Below are 25,973 nucleotides of genomic sequence, written 5' to 3'. Positions count from 1 at the left end.
GATGCTTCAAGGAATAGTTTCACAATGGATTGTGGCCTTTCGCTTCACTCCTACTTTGTCCTCCAAAATAGTGCACCTACAAAGGATGCTTTAAGCAGAGGCCATCTGTCTCAGGCCAGGAGATGTGAGTGGATGACCCATAAGGTCTACTTGTGCCCTATGATTTTATGAAACCTAATAATAAAGCTTGAGATACCAGCCAGCAATTCCTCTCTTACAGTATTTGAACCCTTCTTGAACTGCACACTAATAACAACTGAATGCAGTCTTTAGATATTGATGCAGAGAAAATTACAGACACACATAATTAGACCAGGCATCCAAGGCAGATCAGAGGCCAGTGTGCATTCGCTCCATCCTGCTCCATCACATTTGGTCCAGCCCATTTCACACTGATTTCCCAGCACTGTTTTACTTTTATCAGTTCAGGCTAAAGCCCAGCTTGGATTGACTGACACCTGCGCCTGGGCATCTGCCTGCTTAATGCACTCATGCATTATTCAGCCAGCGTTCTGCCTGCCACCATGAAAAGCATCAGGAAGGTCCCGAAGAACTGTGGCAGGGAAGCTGTTGTTAGTGGGATGCACTGAGATGCCCGAGAGGGTAGGTGCTGAGTGATGCTTATGGGAGGAGGATGCAGTTTGATCACAGAGCCAGACCTGGGAGTTGCATCGCAAATGAGCAAATCCCACAGATCAGTAAGCACCATCAGCAGCCAGGCAAAAGAAGTCTGGGACATGCTGTGGCACATAATGGGCTTTGTTCGTTGATTTGTCAAGTGGTTAGGTCTCATTATCTGCGAGGTTTCACGGGAGGCTGGTCAGCATCCTCAGTAGCTTTGTGCAAAATAGCAACCTTGATGTACATGACACCTATTGAGTAGTCAATCCTAAAACGTTTAGCCTCTCTTTGCAAAGAAGGTTCCCCAATGGCTGTGGGGAAGATCGTTTACTACAGACTGGTGGTGCAATGCATACCAGTTGGGGGGCTGCATGGTGCCTTCTTCAGCTGCCCCATTGGAAGGGAAATCGCTCCCCCTCTCATGATATCCTTCCCAGCAGCTTCTGTTTTCCTCAGCTCCTGTGGATTAGTTAAGCACCATTGACTTCACTAAAGCGGCACATCTGCACCAGCTGATGATCCAGCCCTCCATTTGAAGCGCACAACAATGCCCAGAGGGAGCAGCAGCTGAGATGTGCCAGATTTTGATCCACAGACTTGAATCTAGAAAGCGGTGGTGGTCATTAATCACTGTTTGAATGAGGACTCTGTTGTGATTATGGAGAGGAAGATTAAGAGAGTATTGCTATTAGGAGAGGAGAGGGCCCTTGTTAGCATCTCAGAAAGCTGTAGGCTCAGAAGTTACTATAGAGAAATTTGCATCTTATCCTCATAATGATGAGCTGTTTACTGCAGCCCCCCCCTGTACCTCTCAGGTGTTGACGCTGCATGAGATACCAGAATTTTTGGAGTCCAGTGTTAGCAGTCCCGTGCTGTATAGGGAAAGTTTGTGGTTGCCTCAGAATTTCATTGCCAGGAGTATAGAGCAAGGTTGGAAAAATCTCTCTGGCCATAGCTAGCTCTGTATACTGGCTGGGCTTAGCATACCCGAGAAACTCCTGTCCCATATGGTGTTCCATGTTCACCACAGTCATCTAGAGCAGTGTTCCCCAACCTTGGGCCTCCAGCTGTTTTTGGACTACAACTCCCATCATCCCTCACTAGCAAGACCAGTGGTCAAGGATGATGGGAATTGTAGTCCAAAAACAGCTGGAGGCCCAAGGTTGGGGAACACTGATCTAGAGAGACCACACTTTGTTACCTTTGATTGTTACAAGAAGCAGGGCTTTCTCTGAGTTGACACCAAACCTCTGGAACTTCATTTAGAGACTATAAATAATGCTATGATTATTATTTTTTAGTTCAAGCCCAGGCTTCCCCAACCAGGTGCCAGATGCTGTTGGACTACATTCTTGACTATTGGACGTGCTGGCTTGGGCTGATGGGAGTTGTAGTCTTAACAACATCCAGAGGGCACCAGGTTGGGGAAGGCTGATCAAGACCTTTGTACTTCACCAGGCACATGCTTGAGGAAACTGACTCATTTAAGATGACTTGATTATATCGTTCCATAAGTTAGAAATTTAAATGTTTTAGTTTTAGGATAGAAACCTACAATTTTAAAATGGTAGAACTATAGGCCTATTACAGGAACTGAAGTGTTTTGGCTCACGTGGTCCCTCCTTAAGAGGTTGGAGTATGACTTTGCTCTCTATCTCTCAGGTGGATATCTGTAAATGGATGCCTAAACAGTTGTTGCTGGGTTACTGATACCTGCAGGTGGTGCTGTGAAGTAGCCCATACCAAAATTGTGGCTTATCTGTGCCACCACAATTGTGCTAGATGGTTTGAAACATAGTCTACACAGCAAGGAGCCATTCCTGATCTCAGCATTTGCTATTCACGTCAGGCTTGAAACATCAAATGACACATGCATATGTGACTGTCTAGTCCTACTGGTAGAAAGGACTGTGCAACCTCAGAAGGCACACAAGAGATCATTTATTTGACAATGCCCCTGTATTAAATTATCCTTGTGTTTGTAAAAACAGAGAAGGCTTCTAGCATTAGCCTTCCCCCGACATACTATTTATTATTTATTATTATATTTATTGAATTTATATATTGCCCTATACCCAGATGTCTCAGGGCAGTTCACAGAACAAAATCAAAATATAAAACCACAAAATAGATAATCAAAATAAAAACAACCCAATAATACCCCTCCATTGGATGCACACAAACATGTGTACCAACCTTGCATTTCCATAGGTAAATTAGTTTGCCCACAATTACACTTTACTCGTAAGGGCTCCAGCCTATAGTTTCAAGCAGCAGGATGGCACAGCTACTCAGTAGTAGACCTATTCATGAATAAAGGCCCCAACCTGCCTTTTACCCTTCTTTGTATCTTGTGTTCCCCTAATTATTCCTGCATTGTACTTTGCACTTGAGTACTGCAAATGTGCAAGGAATGTGCACAGAATATGTTGCTTGATCAGAGGCAAAGCAAAGTGTTTGGAGGAAGAGCCATAGCTCAATGGAAGAGCAACTGTTTTGAGTTCAGAAGGTCCTAGGTTCCATTCCTAGCATCTCCAGGTAGAGCTGGGAACTGTCTGAAACCCAGGAAGAGCACCTGCCAGTTGGTGTAAACACTCCTGAGCTAGATGGACCAATGTTCTGGCTCTGTATAAGACAGCTTCCAATGTTCTGTGAACATCTCAGAGCAGTCTAGAAAGCCTGGCATCCAACAGAGAACCTTTTCATTAAGAAATGGCTGCACTGCCAATGTATTTCTATATATTCATTACACTACCATGTTCTGTGAACCAGTCCCATGTTATGCTTGCCCTGCTGAAAGTGTGGCCAATAGTAATAATGGGGGGGGGGAATAAGTATATTGAGCGTATGAAGTCAATTAATTAGATGATTGTGCTTAACCACTAGAATAAGCCTCAGAGGGCTGGAAAAAAAATAATGAGAAAGAAATTAAGAAATAATGAGAGACAGTTATGGGCAAAAGAAGAGCAGCCTGCTAGAACTGGGGCATCTCTTCACTACAAACTTAAACCAATTAAAATGTCACAGATCTCCACCCCCAAGAAATCCTGGGAATCATAGATCTGTGGGTGGGTGGGGCTAATATTCTCTAACAGTGAATTCTCAACATTCTAACAAAGCTATGGTTCTCACGAGTCTTTGAGGATGCCATAAGAAAGAGCTTTAAAACCAGCTTATACAGGAGTGCCTGGCATGCTCTGGTCCATGGGGTCACGAAGAGTCGGACACGACTAAACAACAACAACATGTTTATACAGGCCTCCTTCACACATGACACGTGAGCCTTCTGAGGTGGCACAGCCCTTTGTAGCACTCCCTTAAATGCATGCATCATGTGCAGGTGCACCGAGCGAAGATGGCAGTCACTTTGCTACAGAGCAAAGCCATGGTTTGGGTTAGCATTAGGTACAAACCTAGGTTCATGGTTTGTCTCGCTCCAAACAAACCATGAGCTGTAGCCAATGTTTGTCCTTAGCTTACTACTTGTGGTTTGTTGGGTAGAGACAGGCCACAAGCCTGGGTTTGGCTGCAGGTAGCAAAGCAGTCAAAGAACTTGAAGAGAAGTGGCTGTGGTTTACACTCTGCACACATGTATGCTTGCTCATTCATGCTTAGCCATGTTCTGGATTAGCACTGCATGCAAAATGAGCCAGTGTGATATGGCAATATGTGGTGCATGCAGTTTTAAATACAAAGGCTTGGGGTGGGGGCCATTGGGAGATGGACATCATCCCCAGGACCATTATGTGGGCTGGATATAGCTAAATCTGGTAAAGCGTTTTCATAATAAGGGGATATGGACTAATTAGCAATCATCGTTAAAAGAGCCACAGCTGATGCATTTGATATGACATGGTCATAAATTAAATTTTAGTACCTGTATTGTATTCCTGACACAGATATGGACAAGGCATGGCTACTGTCAGAGTGTGGCTGTTGTTTGTTGAATGAAGCAGTTATTGTTCCAAATTCTGGCTAATACCTCGACTGTGAGGAATTAAGCACCTGAGTGGTTTGAAACAGGAGAGAAGTAATTCTGGAAAGGAGTTTTTACTTTCTGAAATTTCTTTTTTTTTATATAAGATTTTTATTAGTTTTACAAAGTTTTTTAAACAAACACACACATAAAAAGACATACAAACACGCATAGATTCATAACAATTTTTCATAAACCTCTTTTCTCGGACTTCCCCATACCTCCCCTTTCTGCATCCCAATGTTCATAGTTTTTTAACAACTTCCAAATAATTCTTTCCAACCTCTGTCATGTTAATCTTTTCTTTAGCCTAATCTTATATTACTGTAACCCTTTCTTTCTAAAAACCTCTATATTGGTAACGTAATTTAATTTTTGTCTCTTTTTCAACTGCCAAGCTAGCAGTTTCCCACATTTATTCGCCGATTCAAATGATCTTTGTTTCATTTGTTTAATTCTCCATTCCACTTCTTGGTTAATCAGTTGCGCATATTGTGACTGGTGGAATTTAATTTCTCTTAAGGTCTCTTTGGATTTTGGGTTTAATCTTAATTTTTTCTCGCCGTCTCTTATCTTCTCCAATATCTTGTCCTTTTTACCATTCCAGAGTTTTTTCTTAATCGTATTCTGTTGTATCAGAAACTGCATACCCGAGAAACTCCTGTCCCATATGGTGTTCCATGTTCACCACAGTCATCTAGAGCAGTGTTCCCCAACCTTGGGCCTCCAGCTGTTTTTGGACTACAACTCCCATCATCCCTCACTAGCAAGACCAGTGGTCAAGGATGATGGGAATTGTAGTCCAAAAACAGCTGGAGGCCCAAGGTTGGGGAACACTGATCTAGAGAGACCACACTTTGTTACCTTTGATTGTTACAAGAAGCAGGGCTTTCTCTGAGTTGACACCAAACCTCTGGAACTTCATTTAGAGACTATAAATAATGCTATGATTATTATTTTTTAGTTCAAGCCCAGGCTTCCCCAACCAGGTGCCAGATGCTGTTGGACTACATTCTTGACTATTGGACGTGCTGGCTTGGGCTGATGGGAGTTGTAGTCTTAACAACATCCAGAGGGCACCAGGTTGGGGAAGGCTGATCAAGACCTTTGTACTTCACCAGGCACATGCTTGAGGAAACTGACTCATTTAAGATGACTTGATTATATCGTTCCATAAGTTAGAAATTTAAATGTTTTAGTTTTAGGATAGAAACCTACAATTTTAAAATGGTAGAACTATAGGCCTATTACAGGAACTGAAGTGTTTTGGCTCACGTGGTCCCTCCTTAAGAGGTTGGAGTATGACTTTGCTCTCTATCTCTCAGGTGGATATCTGTAAATGGATGCCTAAACAGTTGTTGCTGGGTTACTGATACCTGCAGGTGGTGCTGTGAAGTAGCCCATACCAAAATTGTGGCTTATCTGTGCCACCACAATTGTGCTAGATGGTTTGAAACATAGTCTACACAGCAAGGAGCCATTCCTGATCTCAGCATTTGCTATTCACGTCAGGCTTGAAACATCAAATGACACATGCATATGTGACTGTCTAGTCCTACTGGTAGAAAGGACTGTGCAACCTCAGAAGGCACACAAGAGATCATTTATTTGACAATGCCCCTGTATTAAATTATCCTTGTGTTTGTAAAAACAGAGAAGGCTTCTAGCATTAGCCTTCCCCCGACATACTATTTATTATTTATTATTATATTTATTGAATTTATATATTGCCCTATACCCAGATGTCTCAGGGCAGTTCACAGAACAAAATCAAAATATAAAACCACAAAATAGATAATCAAAATAAAAACAACCCAATAATACCCCTCCATTGGATGCACACAAACATGTGTACCAACCTTGCATTTCCATAGGTAAATTAGTTTGCCCACAATTACACTTTACTCGTAAGGGCTCCAGCCTATAGTTTCAAGCAGCAGGATGGCACAGCTACTCAGTAGTAGACCTATTCATGAATAAAGGCCCCAACCTGCCTTTTACCCTTCTTTGTATCTTGTGTTCCCCTAATTATTCCTGCATTGTACTTTGCACTTGAGTACTGCAAATGTGCAAGGAATGTGCACAGAATATGTTGCTTGATCAGAGGCAAAGCAAAGTGTTTGGAGGAAGAGCCATAGCTCAATGGAAGAGCAACTGTTTTGAGTTCAGAAGGTCCTAGGTTCCATTCCTAGCATCTCCAGGTAGAGCTGGGAACTGTCTGAAACCCAGGAAGAGCACCTGCCAGTTGGTGTAAACACTCCTGAGCTAGATGGACCAATGTTCTGGCTCTGTATAAGACAGCTTCCAATGTTCTGTGAACATCTCAGAGCAGTCTAGAAAGCCTGGCATCCAACAGAGAACCTTTTCATTAAGAAATGGCTGCACTGCCAATGTATTTCTATATATTCATTACACTACCATGTTCTGTGAACCAGTCCCATGTTATGCTTGCCCTGCTGAAAGTGTGGCCAATAGTAATAATGGGGGGGGGGAATAAGTATATTGAGCGTATGAAGTCAATTAATTAGATGATTGTGCTTAACCACTAGAATAAGCCTCAGAGGGCTGGAAAAAAAATAATGAGAAAGAAATTAAGAAATAATGAGAGACAGTTATGGGCAAAAGAAGAGCAGCCTGCTAGAACTGGGGCATCTCTTCACTACAAACTTAAACCAATTAAAATGTCACAGATCTCCACCCCCAAGAAATCCTGGGAATCATAGATCTGTGGGTGGGTGGGGCTAATATTCTCTAACAGTGAATTCTCAACATTCTAACAAAGCTATGGTTCTCACGAGTCTTTGAGGATGCCATAAGAAAGAGCTTTAAAACCAGCTTATACAGGAGTGCCTGGCATGCTCTGGTCCATGGGGTCACGAAGAGTCGGACACGACTAAACAACAACAACATGTTTATACAGGCCTCCTTCACACATGACACGTGAGCCTTCTGAGGTGGCACAGCCCTTTGTAGCACTCCCTTAAATGCATGCATCATGTGCAGGTGCACCGAGCGAAGATGGCAGTCACTTTGCTACAGAGCAAAGCCATGGTTTGGGTTAGCATTAGGTACAAACCTAGGTTCATGGTTTGTCTCGCTCCAAACAAACCATGAGCTGTAGCCAATGTTTGTCCTTAGCTTACTACTTGTGGTTTGTTGGGTAGAGACAGGCCACAAGCCTGGGTTTGCCCATGGCTTGGCTGCAGGTAGCAAAGCAGTCAAAGAACTTGAAGAGAAGTGGCTGTGGTTTACACTCTGCACACATGTATGCTTGCTCATTCATGCTTAGCCATGTTCTGGATTAGCACTGCATGCAAAATGAGCCAGTGTGATATGGCAATATGTGGTGCATGCAGTTTTAAATACAAAGGCTTGGGGTGGGGGCCATTGGGAGATGGACATCATCCCCAGGACCATTATGTGGGCTGGATATAGCTAAATCTGGTAAAGCGTTTTCATAATAAGGGGATATGGACTAATTAGCAATCATCGTTAAAAGAGCCACAGCTGATGCATTTGATATGACATGGTCATAAATTAAATTTTAGTACCTGTATTGTATTCCTGACACAGATATGGACAAGGCATGGCTACTGTCAGAGTGTGGCTGTTGTTTGTTGAATGAAGCAGTTATTGTTCCAAATTCTGGCTAATACCTCGACTGTGAGGAATTAAGCACCTGAGTGGTTTGAAACAGGAGAGAAGTAATTCTGGAAAGGAGTTTTTACTTTCTGAAATTTCTTTTTTTTTATATAAGATTTTTATTAGTTTTACAAAGTTTTTTAAACAAACACACACATAAAAAGACATACAAACACGCATAGATTCATAACAATTTTTCATAAACCTCTTTTCTCGGACTTCCCCATACCTCCCCTTTCTGCATCCCAATGTTCATAGTTTTTTAACAACTTCCAAATAATTCTTTCCAACCTCTGTCATGTTAATCTTTTCTTTAGCCTAATCTTATATTACTGTAACCCTTTCTTTCTAAAAACCTCTATATTCTAGCATTCATCAAGTTTATAATAGTCCTTAAGATATATTTTAAATTTCTTCCACTCTTCTTCCGTCGCCTCTTTTCCCCGATCACGGATTCTGCCAGTCATCTCAGCCAATGTCATGTAGTCCATCACTTTCATCTGCCATTCTTCCAGAGTGGGTAGATCTTGTGTCTTCCAATACTTTGCGATAAGTATTCTAGCTGCTGTTGTAGCATACATGAAAAAAAATTCTATCTTTCTTTGACACCAATTGGCCGACAATGCCCAAGAGGAAGGCCTCTGGTTTCTTAGGGAAAGTGCATTTAAGTACCTTTTTCATTTCATTATATATCATTTCCCAGAAAGCCTTAATCTTCGGGCATGTCCACCAAAGATGATAGAAAGTACCTTCAGTTTCTTTACATTTCCAACACTTGTTGTCAGGCAAATGGTAAATTTTTGCTAGCTTGACTGGGGTCATGTACCACCTGTAAACCATTTTCATAATGTTTTCCTTTAGGGCATTACATGCCGTAAATTTAATACCGGTGTTCCACAACCATTCCCAGTCAGCAGACATAATGTTATGACCAATGTCCTGTGCCCACTTAATCATAGCCGATTTAACTGTTTCATCTTGTGTATTCCATTTCAGCAGCAAGTTATACATTCTTGACAAGTTCTTAGTATTGGGTTCTAGCAGTTCAATCTCTAATTTTGATTTTTCCACCTGAAAGCCAATTTTCCTGTCCTGTTTAAAAATCTCCATTATTTGGTGATATTGAAGCCAATCTTGTACTTTAGATTTCATTTTCTCATGACTTTGTAATTTCAGTTTATCTCCCTCCTGTTCCAAAATTTCCCAATACTTCGGCCATCCGACCTCCATATTGAGTTTCTTCAATGCCTTAGCTTCTACAGGAGACACCCATCTAGGGGTTTTGTTTTCCAACAGATCTTTATATCTTATCCAAACATTAAACAATGCTTTTCTAACAATATGGTTTTTAAAGGCCCTATGCACTTTGATTTTATCGTACCATAGATATGCATGCCAACCAAATGCATTATTAAAACCTTCCAGATCCAAAATGTCTGCGTTCTCGAGGAGCATCCACTCTTTCAGCCAGCAAAACGCTGCTGCTTCATAGTACAATTTTAAGTCCGGTAGGGCAAATCCCCCTCTTTCTTTAGCATCTGTCAATATTTTAAATTTTATTCTGGGCTTTTTGCCCTGCCAGACAAATTTCGAAATGTCTTTCTCCCACCTCTTGAAACAATCCATCTTGTCAAGAATCTGCAAGGTCTGAAACAAAAATAACATTCTAGGCAATACATTCATCTTAATCACTGCAATTCGGCCTAACATTGACAATTTCAGATTTGACCATATTTCTAGATCTTTTTTAATTTCTGACCAGCATTTTTCATAATTGTCCTTGTACAAATTCAAATTTTTAGATGTCAAATGGACCCCTAGATATTTCACCTTCTTAACCACCGTCAAACCTGTCTCCTCTTGAAATTTCTCCTTCTCCATATCTGTTAAATTCTTTCCTAGAACTTTAGTTTTTTGTTTGTTCAACTTAAATCCAGCTACCTGGCCGAATTGTTGAATTATTTCTAACACTTTTTTCGTGCTAGTGTTTGGCTCTTGCAAGGTCAGTACTAGATCATCTGCAAATGCCCTTAACTTGTAATGTTTAGCTCCGACCTGTACACCTTTAACCTGCTGGTCATTTCTAATCATATTCAGCAACACCTCCAGAACTGAAATAAAAAGCAATGGGGAAATTGGGCACCCCTGTCGTGTTCCTTTTTCTATCTTAAGTTCCTCAGTTATTACGTTATTTACAATCAGCTTAGCTTTTTGTTCAGAGTATATCGCACCCATACCGTTCTCAAATCCTTGGCCTACCCCCATCCCATGAAGATTCTTTTTCATAAAACTCCAAGAAATATTGTCAAAGGCTTTCTCTGCGTCCACAAAAATCAACACTGCTTTAGTATTTATATTCACCTCTAACTTTTCCAAAATATCTATTATATTCCTTACGTTATCTGATAGGTGCCTTTTTGGGAGAAAGCCTGCTTGGTCCTTATGAATCTTCTCCATCAACACTTTTTTAAGTCTTTTTGCCAAAATGTCTGCAAAAATTTTGTAATCCACATTAAGTAATGATATTGGGCGGTAGTTCTTCAATTGAGTCTTTTCAGTCTCTGTCTTTGGTATGAGTGAAATATACGCTTCTTTCCACGATTCAGGTGCCTTTTTTCCCTCTAGGATCTCGTTGCAGACTTCCTTTAGCGGTTGAATCAACCACTCCTTCAAAGATTTGTAATATCTGGAAGTCAGTCCATCTGGCCCTGGAGATTTGCCCAGTTGCATATTCTGAATGGCGCCCTCTATCTCTTGTTCTGTTATTCTCTGGTTCAGTTCCATCTTACTTTGCTGAGAGATTTTTTGTAATCCATATTTGTCAAGGAATTTTTCTATATCTTCTTCATTTTGTGATCCTTGAGCATAAAGTTTTTTGAAATAACTCAAAAAGCAATTTCTAATCTCATTGGGTTTAGATATGTTCTTTCCATCCACTTCTAGGCTTGTAACTGTATTTAGTTTCTGCCTTTTCTTCAATTGCCATGCCAGAAGTTTACCACATTTGTCTGCCGATTCAAATGTCTTTTGTTTCATTTGCTTTATCTTCCATTCAATCTCTTGGTTCATCAATTCCATATATTGTGTTTGATATAACTTAATCTCTCTCAAAATCTCCTGGGACTTTGGCTTTGCTCTTAATTTTTTCTCTCCTTCCTTTATCTTTTCCAAAATCTTTTCCTTTTTCTCATTCTGTTTCCTCTTCTTTATTGAGTTTTGTTGAATCAAAAAACCTCGCATCACAGCTTTGCTTGCGTCCCAGATCACTCTTTTTTCCACATCTGCTTTTAAATTTATTTCAAAATAGTCCTTTAAAGTTTTTTGGGCTTTCATGTGGATCTCCTTATCTCGAAAGAGGGCGTCATTCATCCTCCATCTAAATTGACCAGTTGTTGTAAGTTTCATTTCCATCTTCACGGCGTTATGGTCGGAGCAAGTTTTTGGGCAGATTTCTACCTTCTTAATCTTTGGAGCCATCCCACTAGTGATCCAAATTTGATCAATTCTGGTCCAGGTCATTGTTGCTTGTGAGAAAAAGGTTCCCTCTCTCTCAAGAGGGTTCCTTGTTCTCCATATGTCTATTAAGTCCATATTTTCCGTCATTTCAAAGAAGGTCTTCGGAAGTCTCCCTTCCTTGGTGACTGTCAATCTTTGTGTCTTGTCCATGTTTGTGGAGACCACACCATTCATGTCTCCCAAAATTATCATATTGTAATCCAGATAGTCCATCAGAGTTTCATGGAGTTTCTTAAAAAATTCTGCCTTGCCTTCATTTGGTGCATAGATTCCAACTATCAAAAATTTTTCCCCTTGTACTTGTATCTCAACTGCCAAGTATCTTCCTTGTTCATCTTTAAACATCATTTTTGGAGCCCACTTCTCTTTTACATAAATCACAACTCCTCTTTTTTTAACTTTGTCCGATGAGATAAATTCCTGTCCTAGTCTTTTGTTTATAAGTAATCTCCTGTGGGCTCTGGTTATGTGAGTTTCTTGCAAACATATCAAGTCCAGTTGTTCTCTATTCAAAATATGAAAAACTTGTCGTCTCCTCAAAGGCATGTTGAGCCCATTACAATTCCAACTAAGGAATTGCAGGGCCATCTTGTTATTTTTCTACAACTCCTCCAAGAGCTCCATACTTTCTGAAATTTCATCCCAATTATGCCTACCCAGGAAACGCCTCCCTAGCTTTTTTATTCAGTTAAGGTCCTCTGCATTGATCAGTGTGACTAAGCACCATCATTGACCTGTCTTCTATTGTGCTGATTATGCCACAAGTATGTACACAACACAGGATGTTTAAGGAGTAATCAGTAACATCACCCCGTGCTTGAATGGGAGTAGAGACCTTTATGTCCTTCATTGCATTGGGCCAGATCTCCATACTGGCCCTAAATAAACAGCTGGTTCAATGGATGCTGCATATACTGCTCTACCAAATAGGAGACTCTCCATCCAGTTCCAGCTTGTCTGAGCTGTCTAGTCTGAGCCCAAAATGATAGCTGTAATTGAAGAGCTTGGGCTCACACTGCATGAGTTGGGCCTCTGGTTTTTCTTGAGGGTGGGGGTAGGTGGGATAGCAATAGAAGTTGCTACTGAGGTATGTGATGTAAATTAGTATCAGAATCCACCATACATCACCTCCAGCTATGTTAAAAAGGGATGTGTTAACTGCAGTGGGACAGCTCTGTGCAAAAATTGGAAGGCAACAGCCAAACCCAAGGAAAGTAATGACTCAGAAAAGTAATGGAATTTGCTAACCTAGCCAGTACATTAACTGCATAACAGGATTCTATTGCGTCTTACGTTTCAGTGCTTGAAGAATAGAGATCTGTTGCTCATTATGTGTCAAATGTCCTCTCTATTGCTAACGTAGATCACAAGTATCTGAATGTCTTTTGAAAATGTTTTATTTTTATTTCTGATTACATTTTTGTTAGTGTTGTTAGCCCACATTATTTTTACTTTTAATTTTGTGATAGCTATGTTTTGCTATATGCATGTTATATTTTTTAAAATAGTGGGAAGCTAGAACTAGGGAAGAAGAAGAGAATCGAGTAGCTTGAGCTCAGAGTTTATGATTTTGGGGTGAAGCAAAGATAAATTTATATTTTCACAAAGGCTTTGTGGATTCTTCCTATTCCTCTTGTCTAAGACAGGTTAAAATATTTTTGCTCCCAGCACATAGCTTATGACACTGGTGTTCACTGCAGTAAACACATCCATGTGGATGATATATCCACATCTTTAAACAAGTTTGCATCATGGACCTGATAGGGTTCCCAAGCTCTTGTACACAAATGTTGAAAGATGAAGATACATCTTTGCTGTGAGGAACACTGGTGCGCCTGCAGCAGTCATCAGGGAAAGGACCAAAAGTCTGTGGCAGAGCAAGAGGTCCCATGCAAGAGGTCCCAGATTCAATCCATGGCATCTCCAGGTAGGATTGGAAAGGCTCCTGGCCCAGAGGTGCCATCTAGGGGGGGCTGAGGGCCCCCCATAAATTTTAAAGGAGGGGGCTGGGCCCCCTCAATATTCCACAGGCTCACCTGGGCTACCCATGTCTGCAGCAGGCCTTAGGTGTACACCTGGCACCACCAGAAGAAGGAGGTATTGCAATACTGCGGTAGTCTTTCAGGGCTCCTGTCACCATTCAGGATTGTGTTTCACTATGTAATGTTTATATTCTCTCTCTGTCACACACGTACACGCACACAGGCATACACCCACCCACACAGAATTGCCTCGGAGAGCTTGTGTATAGCCTAAATGTTGTTCTTCTGCAGTACAAAGGGAAAGCAAACCTGCATGTATTTGAAGACTGGTGTGGAGGAGCTGTTGGGCACCTAAGGAAGAACCTGCATTTCCCCCTCTATCCGCATGTAAGTACAAGGGATTCTGCAAGACGAAGAGTCCAGTTCCAGCATAACTTCCAGGAGGGAGGTTTCTGTTACTCTCTTTGTGTAGTAAATATCAGTAGCCACTGTTGCAGTAAATTTCCATTCTACTAGTAACTAGGGCATTTGACTTGATCTAAGTGCTAATGAAATCCACAAGTGTAGTTCCTTTGATTTCAGCAGGCCAGTATCAGGTATGGTAAGGTTTATACAATGAGGTGTGCTCCTTATGTTGCTGGACTGCAGCTCCCATCATCCCTGACCATTGGGCCATGCTGGGTGGGGCTGATGGGAATTGGAGTCCCAGCAAGATTTGGAGGGCACCACGTTGACTGCCTCTGGGCTATGGTATCCCATTCTCATGTTCACATCCTTGTGCCTGCCCCAGCTTTAAGACGGACAAAATCAAGGAGGCTGACTTACTTCCATGCAAGACACTGGCAATGCATTACTCCTATGATGATCCCTCTGCTAAGGGCTTGTGCTACAAATGGAACTTCTGAATGAATCTCCCCAAAAGACACTTGAGTGGGAGGAGGAATTTGAAGAGGAGGCTTGGCGAACATAAATTATTCTCTGTTTTCCAGTGTGTAAGCATGTTCACAAGATATTTTGATATCTTTTGAGCCAGGTTTTTTCAGGGAGCTGAGTAAATGCTGACTAGTGATGGGTCTACCAGCTTGTTATTGACGCTTTAGTTATTTAAACTTCTATTGTAGACAACAACAAGAATCCACTTACAGCATACAAATCAATATGGCTAACTTGACCCAACAACCCCCCCTTCACACATGAAAAACAAATCTCACTGCAGCCACTAAGGATAACCAACCATACCCTAGGCCCCCCCTCCACCTCTCTCACTACCAAGGAAATATAATAAGTGAATAGAAAGAAAACCTACCCAAGGGATGTTGATACAAAACACCACACATACACTAAGTAAAAGGATATAAGTTTTACCACCCCAACCTCCCTCTCTCTCCCCCCTTCTTCCCTAACCTTATACTGCATACAACACTAATGTCTCACAAGAAATGTAATTGATCTATAAAAAACACAACCTGAAAAAAAGAGACAATGCCCGTACTTTTGTAAATCATGAAAATCTTTAATAAAAATTATTTTTTTATTTTTTAAAAAACCAAGTCTTTTATTGTATGGTTTTATAGTGTGTTGAGGTGTAACCTGCACTTGGAGCAATAGAACTGATGAAGGGTATGATAAATATTGAACAAATGAATATAACATACATTTGCTCAAGGCCTGTGTTGTGGAATATTACATTCAAACACTCTCTTCCTCTTTTCTTCTGGCTCTTAGACCCGCACAACAGTGAAAAAGTTGGCTGTGTCACCCAAATGGAAGAATTATGGCCTCCGTATATTTGGGTACATCCATCCCTTCAAAGACGGTGAGCTGAATTAGCAACCCTTAACTCTGTCTGCAAAGCTGCGCTTCATTGCTGAGATCTCACCTTCTTCCCACTCTGAGATACCTTTGCCTTAAAGAAAACTATATGCATATTGTTGCCCCTGCTCCTAATCTCTCACAGTGGGAGTTATGGGAAACTGCAGAGGGACCCGCTCTCTGTTGCTCCTTTCTAGGTCAAGAGGCTTCATGCCATCAGAACGCCTCCAAATGTATCTCAGACTAGAGAAGTTCAGAAACTACCATCTCTCTGTCCCCCATCCCCCCATCAGTGACCAAGCATCATTCCAGGGGCTGTTGAGTCCCAGACCACGGCATTCAGTAGACATTTGACACATTGACTTGAAAATGCCCAGCTCACCAGCACATGGAATCCTTATTGCTCAAGCCTCCTGCTCTCACCTGCTCCTGCAGTCCACCCTGCAGCTCAAATTTTCTTCTTTGCCTTGTAGGGGACTTCCAGTTTTCTGTAGCTTCAGATGACAACTCTGAATTTTGGCTCAGCCCTGACGAGACTCCAGCCAATGCCCGTCTGGTGGCATTTGTGGGCAAGGTGGGATCCATTTTTCGCTTTCTCTTAGCTTCTCACATTGTAATAGGAAGGCCGATAGATACACATTAGTGGCATTGTAGCATCTTTCCATGGATAGACGTGCTTCTTGCTATCTTCTTACAAGCAATGCCATCTGGCGTCATCTCCCTGGTTCCTTGCTGGGATAGTTAAATGTAAATGTAGCCAGTAGTATTGCCACTGGGAGCCATATAAACCTCAAGCCAACTCAGCTGTGATTCTTACATCTGGAGGCTGCATAATTAAAACCTGGACCTATTATAACACAAAACACAAATACGCGTGTATATGAGTCTGTTCTAAATGCTGTTGTGTTTCGATAGTAATGTTTCTCTGCTTTGTTCTAAATGGGAAGGTAAAGCTCTTATTTCCACGGTGGCTGCAAAGAGAGCCTGTTCCACAGCCACGTTAGCAAATGGAGAAATTATGGAAATAAGGAGCCCTTTTCACCATATAAGGGGTGAGAAATGCACTTTGCCGTTTGATAGCCGGCAAAATGGTTTGGATTTAAAACATTAAACTTGGCTCATACCGTGAAAGCTTTGCTATGTTGGGAAGAAACAGGCTAAGGAGCACAGCTAGGAACTAATGAAAGTATTGTCAGGTGGAGAGATCGGCAGTATTTCAAATTTCTGTTTAAGTCTTCCCTCCGGTGCAATGTCTTAAAAATGCTTGAAAGCAACTCAGCAAGTGTTTCTTCACCCATGTTGTCAGCATTTCCCTCTGGTTTTGCTTGAGATTTCCTGTGCCCAGGGAGAAACTGCATTCCTGTGCCATATATAAGCAGAGAAATAGATACCATGGATACAGAGATGATGCAGATACTCAGGCGAGTCCCATTTCTAAGGCCATTCAGCAAAATCAATTTCTTTGACAGAGATAGCAAAGTATGATTGTGGCCTTAGGGCACCACTTGCTTAGTGTTACTGTTGCCATTGTGTTCAATGCTAACAGCATGCAGGAGGTGATAAGGAATTAGCGCAGATTTCAGATTAGCGGGGTTAGACCTTTGACTAGGGTGGTTGCGGTTGTATATATTGTATATGTCTCTGCGTGTCATGCAAGCAATGAATCTGATAGTAATGAATCTGTCCATTCTGCTGGTTTCCCACACTCTCCCCCTAGTTTCACTCCATCACAAACAAGATTGTTTTCATCACTGAAGTGTTGGAGAATATCATTTTAGGGGTTTATAGCTAATAACTACTGGAAGAATTGTGTTTCATATTATGTTTTAAAGGTATATCACCACTCCGACAGGCCTGTCTGTGTTTTGAACCCAAGACCTCTCACACACAACTTGAAAATGGTGGCCCCATGACTTTTAGGTTTTAGGCCCCACCAATGCGCTGTGGTCTAAACCACAGAGCCTAGGGCTTACCAATCGGAAGGTCGGCAGTTTGAATCCGTACGATAGGGTGAGCTCCCGTTGTTCGGTCTCAGCTCCTGCCAACCTAGCAGTTCAAAAGCACGTCAAGTGCAAGTAAATAAATAGGTACTGCTTCGGCAGAAAGATAAACGGTGTTTCCGTGCGCTGCTCTGGTTTGCCAGAAGCTGCTTAGTCATGCTGGCCACATGACCTGGAAGCTGTCTGCGGACAAACGCTGGCTCCCTCAGCCTATAGAGTGAGATGAGCACATAACCCCAGAGTCATCCACGACTGGACCTAACGGTCAGGGGTACCTTTACCTTTACCTAATGCATGACAGTTGCAGACCTATGTCTGCTGTAAAGCCTAGGGGTGGAATGCTAATTAAGTCTCAAAGTGGGTATCTGTGTTAAATTCTGTTCTCACAACTGCCACTTTCCCCTCTTTTCAACTAGTGTTTATATCATAGCCAAGTTCATTTCCAGCATCAGCTTGGGGGCAGGGAGGAGAAAATCCTGTCAGATGAACTGTAAGAATGAAGTGAGGAGGGAAGGAACCAATACGCTCTACTCCTATGTGCCCCTTTGGGAGTTTAAATCTCTCCCCCCCCCCCGCTCTCTCTCTCTCTTACACACACTCTCACACATTTGAAGGCATGGGCCTGCTGCCCTGATCTGTCATCTCACCCATACGACTCCTTACTTTCATCACTGCCCCACTGCTATTGCCACATCCCCCTTCCCCCTTAAAAAATGCTTTTCTTCATATAAGTCAAACAACACATATGCAACAAAAGAAACACTCCCCCATAGAAATTATGATGCAGCACAGAATATAGTCGTGTTACATACCGCATCAAAGAAAAGAAAAAATCTAAATTATCCAATGCAATAAAATTAAAAATAGCATGGTATCGGAAATCAAACCAGCCAAAAGATTTTATTTGTTGTGTCTTCAAGATGATGAGTGTCTAACCTTCCATTTGAAATTCTACCAGTTTCACAACTGCTCCCTTTTTCTCCGAACGTTTTAGCAGTGCCCATCCCAGTATACTTCAAAGGCTGCCTCAGTATTTCTGAAAGGTTTGGCACTGTCAGGCTATTCCAAATAGATCTATAGTCTGCAGTGAGTCTCTCAAGCCACTGGTGGGTAAAGCTGTTGCCAAGCAAAGATTGGAAATTTGTTTCACCATTTGATTGTTCTGCTAACAAATAAAAGTAAACAAAATTAAATCTTCAGCATGCACAGTCAAGAAATTCAATGCTGCAGGTCCCAGGACAGCTGTAGCTCACTCCCTTTCGTGCATTTTTAATGAAAGCTTAAAGGCTAGTGCTGAATCTTGTACATTTGCAATAGAAAGGTACAAGCCCTGCAGGATTGTGGCAACGCCTTTTAACCTACCCATTACAGAGCTGTCTAGTCACGCAGACCACACTGTGAGACAAAGCTTGTTTTTCCTTATATCAATTAACTCAGAGGTGACCTGATGGAAGGGATTCTCATTTGATCTAGTGGCTTGGGTTTTGTGTGGCTAATATTAATTGTTTAGGAAAACCTTAGTGATTTGATTTTTATAAGCACTTTGTAGCAGTAGATATAAAACAGACCAGATTAGACACAAACTAGAAGATTGGAAATAAAATCACACAGTGACAGGAAGAAAAGTCTACCAGTTGAATTATGACAGCATTATATGAAGGGCTTTCCCCATATTCCTCTTAGTATAATTTATTTGCTTAGGAAATTAGGCATGGTTGCTGTGAATCAGCTTCAAGCTATTCCCCTGAAATGTACTCAAAAACCATGTGGATTGTGATGTTCTAATCAACTTCGGCCAGTGCCGTTCCTAATTTTCTTCTAGTTTTTTGTATATTGGTTTTGGCCTTTGATCAAAGATTGAATTTGGCCCCATATTCACATTCTTTCTCCTCTTCTTCTTTAGCTGGGCTCTGAGTGGACTGCCCCAGGAGAGTTCACAAAATTCAGCTCACAAGTTTCCAAGCCAATCCGGTAGGTGTTGCTACCCTGTCCTTCTGATCATTCTAGGCAGCTAAGGCTGCGCACACACGTGAAGGTACTTTGAATGTGCTTAAAAGGTATAGTGTGTACACAACCTTCATATGCCTACACCATGTCCATATTTTGTTGTAGACCTGTGTGTGTGTGTGTGTGTGTGTGTCCCATCCATCTGACTGGGTTCCCCCAGCCACTCTGGGCTGTGACCATGTGAGATGTAATGCTAGCAAACACTTGCCCATATCCCCCAGCATCTGATATTAAATGTGGTGTGAGAATGCCCTCTCCAGAGGCATCCACAGTATACCCCTGAAGCCATAGATCACACACAACTCACATATGAACTCACAGCCACAAGATGGAATGGTGGCCACTAGCTTAGATCACTTTTTTAAAAAAAATAAAATTGACACATTCATAGAGGATAGATCTCTCAATGGTTTTTAGCTATGAAATCATGTTCACAAATAGTATACCAGCTTCTGGGGAGGCCTGTTGCCTGTTTGCTCCCAGAAGCAGCTGGTTCACCCATGCTGGAAACAGAATGCTGAACCATATCTAGTAGGTATGATAATATATTTAAGCAAAGAGGCGTTACTAATATTTTTATACAATTGCAAGTGTATCTTATGAAATTGTGCATGTTTTTAGAAAGTGATGTGTTTTTTTTATTTTAGCAAGTGAGCATATGTTACTTAGATCTTAACATCTTGTACATGCTTCATTGTTGGAGAGATATAAAAGAAGGAAAGCTTATGTTCTGCTGGTGAAGCATGCAGGGTTGTCAGAAACCACCACTCTTCTCTTCTTTATCCTTTATATCAGGGTGGCTAACCTTCTGTGGCTCAAGGGCCCCTTTGAGCATTTTCCCACTCCCTCGAGATCTGCATGCCCACCAAGCCCATTTCACACACATGCATACACTCATGCAGCGCAAAGGGTAGGACAATCAGTTTACACACGTAGACACACTCAGCAGTGTTTATGCTGTCTAGGGCAGTGCCTGCCCTGGGATAATCTTCTGCCCTTGGGAGGAGCAACAAAGCCCCTTCTCTCTGTGGTATGGCAGTATTGGTAGTAGGTCCTTAGAAAGGAAACTGGAAGGAATGCTTCTTCCTGTTTCTTTTGCCTCTCTAAAGCCTTCCAACAATGGCACCAACTTTGTAAGAATGGTGCAGTACTGAACGGAGAAGGGGTCCTCTTGTAAAGGTAATAAGAGGTGACGCCTCCCATCCCTGCATATCACATCAGCAGAGACCTCTCCCAATGGTGGGGCACAATAGTGCCACCTGCTGCCCAAAAACACTCAGTTGAAAATAGTGGGGACAAATCATTGGGGTTTTGCAGGCCACCAGAAATCATGGGTTAGCTACTCATGCTTCATATGGCACTTGCCACTTAGAACAACCCTGTGTGGTAGATACTTCTCCAGTTCTCAAATGGAAGCTGAGAGAGATGGTGACTTGTTCAAGGCCACACAGTGAGTTCTTGGCAGCGGGTGAGTCCAGGTCTCCCAGTCCCAAGGCCAGATCTCCTGCAGGGCAATCTAAGGTGGGAAATGCATAATTGTTTCTGTAAACTTGCTTCTCCATGAGCCCTTTGCGCGCGCGCGCTCTCTCTCTCTCTCTCCTCATTTCCGATCTCTTTGCATCTTTCTTTTCCCATAGCAACGCTCCTTTCCATTCCTCCTCTTTGTCCTATTTCCAGGCTTGTTGGTCTGAAGGTACTTCCTATCTAGATTTGGTGCCTGTCAGCTCCCCCTTCCTGTTTCTTTGCCTCTCTCTTTTTGACACAGCCCAGAATGGAGCTGGCAGCTCTCGTCTGGGCCTCTCTTTGCCTGTGCTATCAGTCCGCTGCTGTGCAGGAACTTCCATGGCATTCTGCAGTCTTTCCCTGTCCACTCTGCATACCTCTTACTTGTTCTGTTCATGCACAACGAATGGCTGCAGAGACAGAGGCCCTTTTGCCCTACACCGGGAAAGAGGCTTTATTCAGCAGGCAGCTCCAGTGTTGTGAGCAGAGCTTGCGATGGCGGTGCTGAAGGAGGCCGCTGGGAAAGGCTGCTCAAGGTTATGAACTGCTCCCTTGCCGGTGGTGGCCCAAGGGCTGTTGTCATGTGCCCTGTATAAATACATTTGCAAACATTTTGGCATCGCCTCTTCTTTCTCTGCGATGTATCCTGTGTGCCATGCCCTCAGATTGGCAGGAGGACAAATGTGAAGAGCAGGGCATGCAGAGTTTTCTTGCTAGGGTCAGGGCATGAAGAGATCTGGAATAATAGCGGAGATGTGTGCTGAATGCTTATTGCTTCCCCCAGCTGCTGGAAGAAAGAAACGAGGGAAGCTGTCCAAGTGCAAAAAAAAGGGGGTGGGGGGAATATGAATGGACAAACACCTGCTCTGAGAACAGAGGGGCCCAAACCAAGCCTCAGTACTGGGCACATTGGCAGATTTTTCCAGCTTAAGTGCCATGCCTGCCCCTCAGCATAACTAGTCAATGTGATCTCTGTCACTACCGATCAGTGTGATAGTACTGCTTAGTGGGAAAAATTCAGTATAGCGCTAAGAGGATCACTCCATCAGTGCAAGCATTTTGATTGCACTGATACAACAATCTCCCCTTCTAGGGATTCCCCCCCTCCCACATAAGCCAATTCCAGGGGCACAGGAGAAGATGGGAGGGAAGCATCATTGTGTTAGCAGAATCCTTGCATGGGCTTCTGCTAACAGGACCAGTTAGTTGAAGCCTGCTCAGTGTTAAGGCCCAGTGCATGATGGGAAATGTGTCTTCTTAACCAGACATAAATAAATAAAACCAGGGATCTCTTGTCTCTTGTACCTCTGTGGGAGATGCATGGTGAATCTGCAGGTAGTTTCCCCATTTCAGCTTTAAAAGGCATTGAACTGAACTATTTTCTTCACTGATCTCTTTGAAATGGTCAGGATAAGCATTTCGTGGTCCATGGGGTCACGAAGAGTCAGAAACGACTAAACAACAACATATGGTGCAGTGGATTTGCCATAAGAAAATACTCCCAATAGCAGCCCAGTAACATCTGGAGGACCACAGGTTCCCTGTTACTCCTCTAAACAATCAAGATGGGGAGAGCCCAAGGTTTCCCTGTAACCGCTGTCATAGACTGTTGCCTGCAAGGGTTGTGGTTGGCTCATGAATAAGACATGAATAGGCCTTGCAAGATTTCTGGCACCCCTGTGGGGCTACCATTTAAAAGCACTCAGTGTGGGGTGTGAATATACTTCAGATTCCCTTGCAGATGATTAGCTGGGAACAATTCAGTGCTGTAATCTAATTAGGGAGGCGATGAAAGGAAGTGGGAGGGAAGGGCGGGGACTGTTGGTGGTGGCAAGAATAGTTTGGGCACATTTGCCACACAGAGTTCCTTGAAGCAGCTGATTGGAGCTCGGCCAGCTTGGAGAACAAGAGCCTGCCTGGTGTATGTCCTGGAGTTCCCAAGGGAAATTTTGAGATATTTTTTTCTCCTCTCCTCCTCTTCCTTTTCCTCCAATTGAACCACAGTTGTGGTGAGCAGGGCTTGGTGTTCTTGGTTTACACACCCTGGTTACACAGAGCAGTGCTCTCACATCACACACATGGCAAAAGAGATGGATTTGATTCTCTTTCCATTACCTGATGGATAATGGGACATAATAAGATATGAAAGGGGTGACACAGACAGGATTATTTATTTATTTATTTATTTATTTATTTATTTATTTTTAAAAGCGTCCCACAGCACTACTGCATCTGTCACACCTCATTCCTGTCCAGCAGCAGCGCCACATCTTTGCTATTTTGGTATCAAGTCTTCACACAGCTCTGCTACTGCACTCAGAAGGCTAAAGAGAAGACTTCTCCTGTAGTCCCATTTGGGTGATTTCATCTCTCTTGTTTTTCACCCTTGCGAACTTTAGTATTGTAAGTCCAAAGCTTAGGCAGCTTGATGAAAAAAGGATGAATGCATTTCCTATTGTTTCACTTGAGCAAACTCTGTGGTCCTAAATCCAAACAACAGCAAGACCTGCTCACATCTGGCTAAGAAGGGGTTTAATTAAGCGCGCACACACACCCCACACCTCCCCATTGCCAAATCCAAACTGAGCAGTATTGTCTCTGCATATGAAGAACTGAACCCTGTTTTTGGCTGAAGAGTTGGGCATGGCTTGGAGGTTTTGTTGCAATTGTCATTCTCAACAATATATGCCACCTAGTATATTAAATAGGTTTTAAAAATATATATGGTGTTGTTGTTTTTTTAAAAATGCTACAATCCAAAGTCATCTCCAGGAAGAAGAAAGTAAGGGACAAGACTATGTACATGTTCTGGAGCAGCACCATCTACTCAAACAACTTGTTACAAGAAGTTGATCATTTATTCATTTTCTTTGATATACAAACGCATCAGTATTAAAAAGGAAGAGAAGAAGTAGGTAACTGTTAAGAAGTAGTGGCTGGGGGGAAATGTTTCAAAGTTTGAAGTAAGTGAAGAGTGAAATGCTAAATATTAACAGTGATAGCATTTCAGCCTATGGAAAGACAGAAGAAAATGGATGCAGATCAGTCATGGAACAAGAGGCCTAGCTAAAAGAGGGAGGAAGACAGAACTAGCCTGCTCATGAAGTAGCCTGGACTGAAGCAGCTGCTTTGAGCTGTGGAATCCCTCAGGGTGGCACTCTTCCCGCCACCAGCGCCAGGGTTGTGTGATGGTGATGGCTTCTGGTGAGATTTTTCTGGAAGCCACTGTGTGACTGGTAAGCAAGGCAGGGGAGCCACCTTCCCATTCATGTCAGTTGGCAAAATGGAACTGGCCACCCCTGGAAGAAGAGTGAAGAAACTAAACCTGATCATAACAAGAGATTCCAAAGCAAGTTGGCAGCAAATACAAAGGGGACAGATAATTCAGAACAGTAACACTAGAAGTAAGAAGTGAGAGTTGAAGACGAAAAAGATTTGTCAGTGCAGCAACACAATCAAACTGCAACATAACACAAAGACTGTAAATGGCAGCAATATTACCAGAAATTAGTTGTTTACAATGGGAAAGAGATAGTAATCAAGACGAGCGAATTCAAACCGGGAAATGTTCAGAAAGCAAAACTATGAAGAAAACCACCACAGTCAATTTTGTGCTTTCTACCCTTCAGTGTCTTCCCAAATATGAGCACCCTGCTCTCAGAAGCAATAGAAGTGTTTAGTTTTTCTAGGCAACTCCCTTCAGGCGCCATGCCTAATAATCCTCAGTGTGTCTGCACGTGCCTCTGTTTGCAGCCAGTGACTGAATTCCAGAGGTGGTGTGAAGACGTGTGAGGCTACTGCCTGGAGAACATAGGAAACAGTCCATCAAGCCCAGTACTGTACTCTGAATGGCAGCAGGGTCTCCAGGCAGAGCTCTTGTTTTCCTGCCAGAGGTGACCTTGTGCATACAAAGCACATGCTCTTCCAGTCCACTCTAGTCCCTCCCACTTTGGCGGCTGCTTGATGTTAGGGCAGTCCCTCTCCTTGCTATTTGTGTTTGAGGTGTACTGTACAAGCCCATGTTTCCAGGAAGATCCCACCTGGCCCATTGCCTTTGCCACCAGCTCTATGGATCAGCTACTCTCTCCGCCAGGCTTCTGATGCACCACATCTCTGCTGAACCATGGCTGCAGCTGAGTTAGCAGGCACCAGCTGAAGTTGGCAGCCACCACCCCTCCATTCTCCCCATGGGGTTGGCCTGCACTTTCTTCCCAGCACTTGACAATCTCTTGCATGAAAAGTACCAAAGGTCTGTCAGCCCAGGGTGTTTGTGTGTGCTGTGAAATGAACCCAGCATCCCAAGTATCTGGTGTCTTGGGCAGCTTAAGGCAGAGAAGAGCCTTCTGTCTCACTGTGTGAGAGATGGATATGGTTACCATGGCAGCAGTGGCATGCAGCACACCAAGCCAGCAAGAGCCTGTGTGAGAAGGATTTTAGGAGCCCTCTGCTCTCACTGATCAGGACTGACAGGCAGCAGTGATCGAACAGCGGGATCTCAGCTGCAACTGCGCCTGCAATGCCGTGCCTCTGTCAACTGGGTGTGGGCATCTATTGCCTCCAGAACTGCTGGCAGCATTCTCTTCATATCTGTTCTTTAGTTCTATTCCTAAACCTTTTGCTCCACTCCTTTTCAGTGTAGATGGTTGTTTCCTGAATGCTTCCTGAATCCTTCCTAGTTTGCTTTGTTCCTGTGCTGAGGCTCTGTGTTTGTGCCCTATATGAAATCCTGCTGCATGGTTTGGAATTTGGCTCACATCTGAAGGTATCCAGATTTCAGTTGGGAGGAAGAAGAAATGTCTTGAGTCTAGTCTAGTTGTACAGAACATAACTGAACTTAAATGGGCAAAAAAACTGAACCTATGTGGACAACGCGTGATACAGATTGTATTGCCAAATGAGGCTGCAGGTGGGGCT

At 42.8% G+C, this 25,973-nt stretch overlaps 1 protein-coding gene across 6 annotated transcripts in view; it reads left to right on the top strand.

Moving 5' to 3' along the window:
• B4GALNT4 (beta-1,4-N-acetyl-galactosaminyltransferase 4) overlaps positions 1–25,973 on the top strand; it is a 177,173-nt gene that overhangs the window by 115,895 nt on the left and 35,305 nt on the right. For 5 of the 6 annotated variants that reach the window (XM_082242317.1, XM_082242319.1, XM_082242321.1 and 2 more), the window contains exons 4-7: positions 14,029–14,124; positions 15,463–15,553; positions 16,023–16,123; positions 19,453–19,520. In XM_082242317.1, the coding sequence (XP_082098443.1) occupies positions 14,029–14,124; positions 15,463–15,553; positions 16,023–16,123; positions 19,453–19,520 (356 nt within the window). Of the gene's footprint in view, positions 1–14,028; positions 14,125–15,462; positions 15,554–16,022; positions 16,124–19,452; positions 19,521–25,973 lie in introns of those variants that run through there. The other variant, XM_082242322.1, reaches the window with a different exon arrangement.

The sequence above is a fragment of the Podarcis vaucheri genome (assembly GCF_965113315.1).
Source record: "Podarcis vaucheri genome assembly, chromosome: 1".
Lineage (NCBI taxonomy): Eukaryota > Metazoa > Chordata > Lepidosauria > Squamata > Lacertidae > Podarcis > Podarcis vaucheri.
Note: the sequence above shows the minus strand (reverse complement) of the source record. Positions and strands in the feature narration are given on the sequence as shown.